This window comes from Xiphophorus maculatus, chromosome 20 (genome assembly GCF_002775205.1).
Source record: "Xiphophorus maculatus strain JP 163 A chromosome 20, X_maculatus-5.0-male, whole genome shotgun sequence".
In the NCBI taxonomy this organism is placed as follows: domain Eukaryota; kingdom Metazoa; phylum Chordata; class Actinopteri; order Cyprinodontiformes; family Poeciliidae; genus Xiphophorus; species Xiphophorus maculatus.
In genome coordinates, this window is record NC_036462.1 from 20,539,288 (window position 1) to 20,551,228 (window position 11,941).

Consider the following 11,941-nt stretch of genomic DNA (forward strand, 5'->3'; position numbering starts at 1 on the left):
GAATCTAATTGAAGCATTTTTATACTTTCTTATATCAGTTTTTTTTTTACTTTTTAAAAAAGGAATAGATTACAATTTGTTTCTATTGGAGAAAATGTTGATGTGACACAGAGATTTGCTTCTTTTAGACATTAACAAGACTTAATGAGGGCCCATATTTAACCATGCAGAGTACACAGGATGGTAAGGGATGCAAGAAAATTAAGCTCAATGTTAAAAAACTGCAGCAAAGACATATTCTGGAATAAAAAACAGGAAAATGAGAACAGAGGAATAAACTGACTGGAAACAGCAAATCAACAGATGCACGAGAAAAACTGACACTGAGGACACAGACAATGGTCAACCAGGAGAGATTTATGAGGAGAATGTAGAGCAGCTGATGAAGGATATGAGCAATAAAGGTCTTCAATGCAACCAAAACATTTTATGTTCCTTCATCAAACTGTGTTAGACGTCGGTGCTCAAAAAGGTTTATTGGGACTCCAGCTGATTCTTTGTCTTCTTTCTTTTTAAATGTTTTCTGCTCTAAAGACAGCGCTTTATCAAATCCATCATTTATCATGTGAGAGCTAAACGTCCTGTCTGTGAGTGTCTGCATGTCTGTTGACCGGAGAGATGCCCTTCTTTTGTTATTCATCCCCTCCCTTCATCACAGTCCCTGCTTTCTTTTGCTTTACAAATACACTCTTACACACAGAGGCTTATACTAATCCTTGTGAAAACAAAGCGATATATTTCTCCCCACACGGATCAGGAGTGGGATGTTCATCAGGGTGTTTTTCGGGATTAGGAAAATGTCTCCCATAATGCAACCTCTAACATCATACTTCCAAATATCTGGTCTAAAATGACGAGCTGCTGCAACTCTGTGCAGAAATAGAGTAAACGATGAGGAAAAGTAACGATGTAATGAGTGACCATTCTCACCACTGAGCCCTGACCTGGTGTGGCCTTGTGACCTCTTTCATTGACCTCTCTGTGGGTGGTCATTGATACTGACCAAAACCACCGCTCTCAGATCAGGTCTGTTATTTCTGTCATCCTTTTTATGTTTTCCTCTCTTTTTCTGGCTTTAACTCCAGCTCTCTCTGTGTGAATTCAATTGTATTTATGTGAGTATTTAGTTTGTGGTCTGATGTCAGGACGGGATTATGCTGACCCGGAGTCGGTGAGGAGAAAAGTCTCCACAGGCGGGTAGACACGTTAATCATAAAATCTTTATCTTACAATCCAGCCTCACGCATCCAGGCTTCATTAAGAGACAACCCTGGGATTAGGGCAGCTAAACCACAGAGCTGCGGAGAAAAATGAGAGGAGAGGGATATATCTCTGTCTGTCTGACTGTCTGTCTGTCTGTCTATTTTTCTAGGCCTTGACTCTCCACATCTTCTATATCCTCCTCATCTTTCTACTTCTTAATATTGCTGTTGATTTTAATTGCTATCTGTCTGTCTGTCTGTCTGTCTGTCTGTCTGTCTGTCTGTCTGTCTGTCTGTCTGTCTGTCTGTCTGTCTGTCTGTCTGTCTGTCTGTCTGTCTGTCTGTCTGTCTGTCTATCTATCTATCTATCTATCTATCTATCTATCTATCTATCTATCTATCTATCTATCTATCTATCTTTGCTGTTTTCATCCTGGATTATGGCTCCTCCCAAGTCTTCTGACTCCCTCCATGTCCATGTATGAATGTGTGAATATTCATAAGTAACAGTGAGACTTGACATGTAAGTATTTTGAGTTATGACTAAAAAGCGCTGCACAGGTTGCAATTTTCTCAGTCGCTTTGATGAACTTCTCATGAGTTGAAACTCTCAAAACTACTCGTTCAATCTTCAAATCCTTTTGTCACCTGTGAACATCATAAAAGAAGTTTCTCATTCCTTGAACAAGTTGCAAATATAATTTTTTAAAATCCGTATATATGGAATAGGAAATGTACAATTCTTTGCTTTCTCCTACATTTTCGATTCCATAAATCATGTTCGATTCCATCAATCATAATTTATATAGGTCTCTGTTGAATAGTCTCAACCTCCACAACATTTAAGCAAACGTTTGCTGTATAAATCTTAACATGGAATCTGAATGAACAAGTTGTCACAATATGTCAAGCATGTCAAGTATATTTCGATATGTTTATTTAGACTTTTTTCTAAATATGTCTTGAATTGGTAAATTACTGCCAAGTGAATCCTGAATTTCTCTTATGTAGGTAAATGTGTGAATCATTTAATCCACCAATGATCAACCAGTTTTATGAATAAGCTCAAATTACATCTGATAAAACATAAACTGACAAGTAAATAATATGAAGCCAGAGCAAAACATATAAGTAGATATTCTAAAACCCAAATATGGAAGAGATTAATGTGTGCATATCTACCCATGAAAGATGCAGTTGAAAAATTTTTCAAAAATATTTTAATGATACATTTTCCAAAATAGAAACAAGAGTGAATAAGTCTAATACATTACACAAATCCAATGGAAAAATGGCTACTTTGTCAACCTGAGAATAGTATGCTTTTCCTCTTCTAGTATCCAAAAAAGTACATCATGTTGAGAAATTTACCTTTTGATGTGTTTCAGTGCAAAACATCAAAACAGAACACAAAAAAAGGAAACTGGACACAAAAACAACCTAACAGGATCAACTAAGCAAACAAATAAAAGCATTGACAAAACATATGCAAGTAAAAAACAAACTTCATATACACTGTATTAAATTAAACAATAAATAAACGTACTTTATGCAGCAGATCTCATGTCACCAAAGCAAAAATTAGAAGTGCTTACTGTACAGTACCAGAACATCTGGCCAAAATGGCTGAAGCATCAGCTGAGGACCTGAGCACTCCTTTGATAATTTGGTAATCAGTTTGGAAGATAATGTATTGGTTTCAGTCAAGTATTTTCTAATCATACTTAGCAGTGCTAATCTACTGTGCAAATGCACCTTGTGTTTGTAAAAACCTAAAGTTACCCTAGTAGTTTTTCATGAAGAGATCAGTCAGTGTAAAGGTGATCTATTATGCTTCCTTGAACAGGATGAGAAAGGCCTATGGGTTATATAAAATATGTTCATAACATGTTCTGAACAAAATCATTCTTCGGTAATGAAACTTTAATCTGGCTTGTTCTACTTTCCTTTCAGAATGAGGTGGTTTAGGATGTCTTGCTGCTGACCTCCTTCCCCACACCACCAAATCAATGTTTACTCTCACATGTGAAAATGGCTGCAAACATATTAATAACTATACAACTGTACAACTTTGAAAAGCATTGGTAGAGGCTTCTGCATAATCAACAAGGATGCAACAAGTGGCTGATGAACGGTAAGTCAACCACAAAGCACTTGTCTTTTCCAGCAGCCATTGTACAGCCGTGAAACCAGCAGAGCTCCGCTTGGGTTGCTAGGTGATGGACTTTACTCGGCTGGAGTTGCTAGCTAACGATGCACTGTAAGTCAAAAATGGGAAGATTTTTGAAGCAGCTCATTTTCCAGTCACCAAAAAACATTATTGTCAAAAACTGTATCAGTGTTTTGTTTTTTAAGCGCTCTGGCTGTTTTTAGAAACAGTTGAGATTCAAACGAAAGTATAAAAATATTCAAAAAGTGAATTTTGCATAACAGATCCCTTTTTAAGAGGTCATGAAGGGTTCATTGCTTGGAATCAGTCAGGTTGGAGTGATTCATGAAATGGTGTATTGGATTCGTCTCAGTCTCTGTAGACTGAGGTTATTTGTCTTGGGACCATGCGCGGTGGATGGTAGGAGTCATATGGACCCTCCAAGTGAACATCATAGCTGGTCTGAGTCTGATAGAGAACCTGGTCCACGTTGGAGGGGGAGTACTGGTGTGGAGGCGGTGGGTAGTGGGGGGAAGGCTCCTGTTTGGGCACCATGTTGCTGCTGATGCTCAGAGGCGGTGTGGGGGGGCCGTCATATGGAGGGGTTCCCACACTTCCAGCATTATACTCCGGCGGAGAATGGTTCTCGCTCTGCCTTCCTTTCATGGCTCTCAGGTGAAGCATGTGAGCCGTGTCGTAGGTGCCGTACGGGGGGCTCGGCAGGCCTGGAGAGGTATATCCCACCATGCCTCCCAGAGGATTAGGTGGTGGACAAACTCCAAGTCTGTCCTCAGGTCTCATCCCAGCACCGGGACCTGATCCAATCTGTAAACATCCGGCAACCAGGTTGGTTGTGGGCTGAGAAAGCCCCTTGCAGAGTGTCTCCATGAAAGCCCTGCTCTCGGTGGAAAGCCCTGCCTCCAGGGCCTCGGACAGAGCACAGATGTAGTTGCGGGCCAGTCGCAGCGTCTCAATCTTGGACAGTTTCTGCGTTTTGGAGTGACAGGGCATGATGCTGCGCAGGTTCTCCAAAGCATCATTTAGGCCGTGCATGCGCGAGCGTTCCCGGGCGTTTGCTTTTATACGTCTGGCACGGAAGCGCTCCTGCCGGGCTTTGGTCATTCGCTTTTTCTTGGGCCCACGTCTCCTGGATTCATTTTCATCCTCCAGTCCTTCATCTGCATCCTCCTCATCCTCCTCTGCATCTTCACTTCCCATCTCTCTGTTCTGCTGGGACGCTCCACTGGCACCATAGTGGTGTGCTGGGACGGAGGCGCTCCCATCCGGTGAGCTCACATCTCCATCCATCCACTGCAGGGGGCTGATGACCTCCTCTCCCTCTGCTAGTCTCACATATGGTTTAATCATCATGATGTTCTGCAAACAAGAGCTTTGTCAACCACATATGCTTTTGCAAAGGTTTACAAATATTCAAACATTTTAAACCATTCATGTACTTTAAATTTTACCAAACTTTTAATGTTATAAATAAGTTTAGGGAGTGGGGTGTATTCATTGTACTGTTTATCATTTATCGTGATAATTTTTTTATTATGATAATAATTCTGATTTATCATTGTCATGATAAGTTCCAATTATTGATATATAAAACCATCCAAAATTGTTCATAATATCATGATTGTTATTTTTGATGATTTTCTCCACCATTTGTTCAATGAGAATTTCAGAAAATGTAAAAATTACTCCCATTACTGTGAGCAGCTTAGAGATAGAAATCAAACTTTTGAAATGTAACTTGTGTCCTAAAGAAGCTCTTTACAAATAGATATGTTTCTCAAGAGATTATTGTTGTGCCGTGCAGTCAAAGCCAAACAATAAAAAAAAACGTCAAAAATTGTTTTTATGTCAACATTTTTATCCTTATCACAATAGTACCACAAAATATTTTGATAAAACTTAAAATCGATATCATCTACCCCTTACCAAAATAAATCATGCTTACTGAATGCCTTGAATACAGACAGATATATTTTTGTGAGATGCAACTAACTTCAAGCTCAAAAGTTTACAGACACTTCCTTCTTGCCATTTAGACTTTAGGACTTTGAGTATCCATCCTCACAATAATTTGCTGTAATTTTGGTCAATTCCTCCTGACAGAACGACTCTAACTCTTAGTTTTGTAGACTCTTCCTCACACTGATCTTTTCAACAATGTACATAACTTTTCTTTGGGAATAAGATTTGAGATTGCTACTCTGATACATGGATTACCTAAAGCTATTGGTGATTTTAAATACCAATTTGTTCCAATTTCAACATGTGGTATTTCTTTATGTCTACAAAAATTAGGGTCTTTATCTCTGACTGCATTTGTATTATTACTTTTGTAATAAAAGCTTTTCTCACACTTTTGTTAATGAAATAATATTCAGACATATTCTTGGCCTTGCAAACCCGTTAAACCGTGATAAAGGCTTTTCCAAATTACTTAAAGGCATCTTAGTGTATGCAATCTTCTGAATTTGAAAAAGTGAAACAAAAGCTTTTTTTTGTTTGGTTTTTGTTTGTCTTTTTAAATCTGTCTCATTATCCTGGCATTTAGTAAATAAAATCAATGCTGTTAATCCTAACTGGCCTGAAAAAGCAAAAGATTATTATGATTTAATGTCAGACAGTAAGAAAATAAATTGCTGTTTTTTGATGAAGTTCATGGATATTTATGGTTTTGTCTGTGTTTATTGGTAAAACTCTTTTTTGTTGTTGTTTGTTTTTGAGGGAGAATGTCCCATGCAAAGCCAGATTATTGTAATTTCTAACTTGTGCAGTTAGAGCAGCTCTACATGGGTCTGTTCCTGGGCCTGTTTTTATGCATCATGTTATATTTTTTTCTTAGAGCTCAACAACTACTAAGTTAATACCATGAGCTTATGTAGTTCATGTTGATGGTTTTTCCAAGAAAAAGATTTTCAGTGCACAATTTTGCTTTCATATCCAAATAGCAAAATTACTCATGTCAACAGATCGGAAACTGAAATTGCTTTTGCAGAGAATTTAATTTCTCGTGCATTTTCTAGAACTCAAAAGCAATGCATGGAAATCGGGTTTGCTTGCACAGATTGTACATAATAAAAGAAGTACTGTTTATAAGATATCATATATTGTTACACAACAAAGTTAAAATGCGACATTTCCTTAGATTTTTTAAAAACACGAATGTCTTGGTGGATGTTTTGTAAAAATAAATGTAGCTAAACAAAATCACAAGTGACAAAACGATCTTAAAAGTTTATAGTTTGGAGTTTTATATAGTATTATATTTAATACATAAAATAATTTTAATATAAGTGATTATAAGAATGTGGGATGTTATTATTTGAGAAAGATGATGTGTGATTTAGTTGTTTTTTGGGTTCACTACATGAATATTTTAAATAGTGATGGGCTCCCATTCAGACGTTTTCATCCTGCTCCCTTTTACTCAACTCACCAGATTTTGGTCATCATTATGCAAATTTAGTTTTAATGATTTGTGGAGTGACATGATGTATTGATATATGTAGACTGAAATGAGCTCAGTAAAACAAAACAAAACCGAACTGACAGGAACAATCTCTGCCTTTATTTTGAAATTATTTGCATTATAATTCATAGCTTTTGCTGGCATATCAAACTGTTTGGAATAATAAATGTCAGGTTTATATTTAAGTTTACAAATGCTGAATTTTTTAAACAGAAATTAAGTTTGAAGTATTTAAAACAACTATAAATTATCCTGTGTTGAGATAACAAGGATGATCTTTTCAGTTTATTTATACGCCAATTAAAGGAACAGCATCGGTAGGTAGATGAATATTCGTTTACTAAGCATTATCTTTTGTCTAATAACTTCATTTTATTTAGAACAGATTAATGAGAATTTGATTTTTTTACAGGTCATAGGCCAATGTCTATGTTTGTGAAATATCTAAAGAAGGGTGTATTCCTTTAGAAGTAGCCTAAATCCTAAATTATTAACATAATTAATAATTTCAATCATTATTATTAACTATTCATTGCGTAAAAGATGACATTTAGTCTGTAATGGCCTGTTTCAGCACCGGACAGCTCCTCCCTCCCTGTCCATAGGTGCTTCTGGTTATCCGAAACTTAATTTGAAACCTAAAAATAAAATAAATATTCTCGAGATTAGTAGATTATGTGTGTTTTTAAGTGAATCTATTGTCTGCTGTGCGCGCACTGTCACACTCTGCACCCCCCCATCCTGCTCGGGGTCAGCCTAATCCCGGTCATTTTGTGAACTGGTAATGCTGCAGCGAGATAAAGTCACTGACAGGACTTCAAACTGGGGCAGCGCAGGATTTACTCAGTGGATGAAGCGGCGACCACGAGGATTAAGCGAAACATTGACATCCTCCAGATCACTGGCCTAACAGAGGGCTCCGGCTGAATTAAAACAGGCATTTTGGCTATTATGTGTCGTGTTTGGTAAATGCGAAATAACAAAACCTTAAATACAGATTTTCCCTTGATTTTACTAAAGCTTCTTGCCTCCTATTTCTTTTTTTCCCCCTGCATATTGTTAGTGCAAATTCAAACGAAAACAAACATTCTAATTATGATAGAAACTCTATAAATTCTGAGTGTTTTAAAAGTATTATTTTAAAGCCTACCTGCACTTTTGGTTCCCTCTTAAGGAAGTTTTTCGGGCCCTTTTTGCTCTGAACCCGGATCACAGTTTGCTGTCTGCGCACATCAATCAGCGCTAAAGTTGTGACCTGAAGCAGAGCAGTCCTTCACTGTGCGGGTCACTCCACAGGGGCTCCTGGTTTTAGCTTCCACGTCAAGCTCCTCCTCCCACTCCCACCCAACTCCTATTGACGCGCTGAAGATCGCGCGTGTCCGGCCCGTGGCTCAACGCGCCCCCATCGCCCACCCGCCCCTCTGGCGCTCCACTCGTCGTCCATGCGTGTGTCGGTTTATGTGCTTGTGTCTTTGGGAGTTGCGCAAAAGCTCTCCGAGGTTGTGCAGACAGACAAACAGGAGAGGCCCAGGCTTTTGTTGCCTTGCGAGGGCGGCCGCTAAATCCGCAGCGCGGCCGCATTGAGCGGAGGGGAGACGCGCTCAGCAGTCTGAGCCTAACTGTATGTGACAGCTTGAAGTTGCGTGTGAGCAGGTGTTTGCTCCATCCATCCCAATGCAGTGCGGAGATAGACTGTCGAACAAGTTCATTTCTCTCCCTGAGGGGTTGCTCTGACCAGAAGGGCCACATAGGCGCATGAGACGCGCAATTATGGCCGATATGACTTAAGGGATCTCCGACTCTCTGCAGTGAAGGAGATGAGATCTGTGGGAAGGGTTGGAGCGTTATAACATTGTCAATAAAAGGGGTCCGGTCCTTGCTTTAGTTGAGAAATTGTTTACTCTTTGAGAAACTCTAAAGCAAAGAAATCTACTTTCAAAAACGTGGAACATGCATACCCACAATTTACATTCATATGGATTCCTGAAAGCTCCATTTTACTATATTAAAACATAAACTAAATATAAATAAGCATTCTGCTCCTAAGCTTTTTTCTCAGTTTTTGTGCGCCAATCAAACTATTAAAAACTGGGATGAAAGGGAATAAAATGTCTCCTGTAGTGGAGAAACTTGTGGCATGTATTGCTCAGGTGTGAGTTTCACTCACCTACCTTAAAGTATTGAAGGTTCTTGGGCTCCTTTCTCTGGATGTTCAGTTTATGTGACATTAACATTCTAGCAGTTTGTTTACATTATTTCTTTGAAAGGAATCAAATGTTTTCTCCGCTGTGTTTGGGGCTATTTTTCTCCATCAATTCTCCATCCAGATTTCCTTCAGCTCTGTGAAGTCTGTCAGGACTAAATGCTGTAAGACAACCCAGATCATAATGCTCCCACCTGCAAACGTCCCTTCTGGCAACGTGTTTTGGGGTCAGAGTGCAGAACCGTTTTTCAAGACATTGAAGTTCCAAACCTGTACACACAATACCTACAAGAATAATCCAACATATTCAAACAAGCATCATTCAACTATATATTAGAAATATGTTATAAGTGATGTATGTTTCATGACATGTGATTTAAAAAAAAAAGGTTTGTGTGATCCAAATTTCTTGCATTGGTGATTATCCTGATTGTTTTTTAAGAAGCTATAAAAACTGTAACTTTAGTTAAAATCAGCTGTTTACCTAACATTATTTATCTCTACTTGCAGTTAGAACAAGATGGCGCTAGCTGTTCAACATTCACACTTTGACTAAAGAAATGGTTATCATGTGAATATGGACAGGAGAAATATTTAATACAGCCTTAAACAAAATTGTTGTTCCAAATTCAATTGGTTTTCAGTGAACATCTTATTGAGTGGATTTACAATGCATGATCAGTTGATAAAAATTGACTGAATAGAACAAAGAAAATTATAAATACTTTATAAAAGTCCTTTTTTTAACTCCCAAACATTCAGTTTTTTTTTAACCAAATGGCTCATTTTTTTTAAACATCAAATGACTTTTATTCATGAAATTAATGTATAACCTCATTGACGCTGAGAAATGTACAAATAATTGTATATTTTGTGGGCAAACAATTTACAATAGAAATATTTCCATGATAGAAATAAGAAATTGTTTCGACTGCTTCAAGTTTTTGAATGTTTGGTAAAACATTTGAAACCTTCAATGTTTTTGAATGTTTTTTTTTTCTTAGTTTTCAGGAAATTGTTTAATGAGTAAAACATCTTTGGGTTTGAAATACTGATTCCAAGTCAAAACTGTGACTGTGTGCGCCAGACGCAAAAGCACAGAAATGCGTGACAGGCTAGCCGGGTAATAATTTGGTCCACAAATGAAAACTATGCTCTCCTACTCCTGTCTCATTCCCCAGCCGACCACCTTCCCCACCGCTCCTCCCCCTGCATCCTTTCCTGTCGTACTCCACACCTGCAGCCTGAGATGGGAATAGCAGAGCCCGGCGTCTGCATCCCCAGAGACGAAGCAGCAGGGGAGCATGATGGCTGAGGCTCAGTGCCTCCACCGCACATGCTTGCTTCATGGCTTTTAATATTAATTTTTATTTGCATCAGAAAATATATATTTACTAGCTTTTCAAAACTTACCTTTGTTTATTTATTATTTTTTTCGAGGTAGACCCACTTTAGGGTTTAGTCATCATGCTCCACAGGTGCTGCTTGAGAGCAGAGCTGTAACCGTGCCGTGAAGTCCCCTGGTTCTTCCTCAGTGTCCACACATGATGAAGTTCTGCTGCAGATGGCCGTCTCTGTCTGTGGCTCAGATGCCCATCCGCTCTCCCTCGGCTGCTTCGTCCTTTCCTTACCTTTCTCAGGATATGAATTTAGTTTGTCTCCTAAAATTGAATGACATATAAAACTTCACTTCAGTACACACACAAACATGACCCTCCTGTTAATTCCCAGAGTGTTTGAGTGTGACAGTGGGGGGAAAGTGGGTTTTGTCCATCTGTCATACTGGAAATCCTCTGAGAGAAGCCAGACAAACTGTGTGGAGGGTACAGCAGTGTGCAGATATGACTGCTCTCAATAAAAAAGTATCGCAGAAGTATCTATGCCCCTCAAACTATTAGGGAAATATATGAATTTATATGATAAACATAAAACAGAATGAAAATAATACATTTTCCACACATTAAAAGTAAAAAGATTTGCATGTATATCCATCTCTCTTTACTATGATACCTCTAAATATGTAAAATATAAGTAAACTTTGCAGCGGCACCACCATGCAGAGGGAATTATTTTCTTCAGTAGCTTCAAGGAAACTGGTAAGATTTCATTGGAACAATGCATCATCTATTGTTAGAAAAACTTTGGCAAAAGTATGAACCACACTAAGATATGACCATCCACTTGAACTGACAAGGATGGATTAAACAGACAAGAGGCTCATAGTAACTCTGGAGGAGCTGCAAATGTCCACAGCCCAGGTGGGACAATTTGTTGACAGGATATTCGTTTGTTATGCTTTCCACAAACTTGGCTTTTATGGAAAAGAGAGATATGTTGACAACATCATCAACACTTAAGTAAGGGACACAGCAACATGGGAAAGAAGATTGTGTTTGAGATGATAGGAAAACTACAGCAGACACTGACCCTCCAAAATAAAAAAAACAGAGGTGTCCAACTCCAGTCCACAACAATCCTGCATGCTTTTAGATGTATCCCTGCCCCAGGAAAGTCGATTTAATTCTTTAATTTCCTCCTGAGTATGTGATGAAGTTATGCAAAGGCCTGGTAATGAGTGATAATTTGATTCAGGAAACATGCAGAACCCTGAGGACTGACTTTAGAGTTGCCTATGATTAATAACAACTGGAATGTCGACCAATATATTTGATGGTTATTTGCTTGATGATTATTGTGAAAGCATTTGACAAAATGTAATGTTTATTCCTGTTTCATAATTAGTTTCTACATTATATTTTTTATGATGTAAAAGACTTCAGACGTCCTTGTTGCTAAATTTAACTATGCAGATAAACTTAACTGGACTTGACTACTGCACTAAATATTCACTAAACTAAACAAAGAAAAGGTCCAGATCAACATCCTCTATCTAACTTTGAGGT

General features: G+C 38.3%; 1 protein-coding gene across 1 annotated transcript; it reads right to left on the reverse strand.

Annotated features, from left to right (window-relative positions):
- Positions 1 to 3,592: 3,592 nt before the first annotated feature.
- On the reverse strand, positions 3,593 to 8,160 carry LOC102231499 (neurogenic differentiation factor 4-like). The gene is made up of 2 exons (XM_005799909.3): positions 7,986 to 8,160; positions 3,593 to 4,728 (listed from the first exon to the last, which is right to left on the reverse strand). Exon 2 carries the CDS (start codon positions 4,720 to 4,722, stop codon positions 3,721 to 3,723), a length of 1,002 nt encoding a protein of 333 aa, XP_005799966.2. The 5' UTR covers positions 4,723 to 4,728; positions 7,986 to 8,160; the 3' UTR covers positions 3,593 to 3,720.
- Between the last annotated feature and the right edge of the window lie 3,781 nt (positions 8,161 to 11,941).

Excerpts from the sequence above, each read along its gene's own strand:
- LOC102231499 (XM_005799909.3), bottom strand. The coding sequence starts at position 4,722 with ATGATGATTAAACCATATGTGAGACTAGCAGAGGGAGAGGAGGTCATC.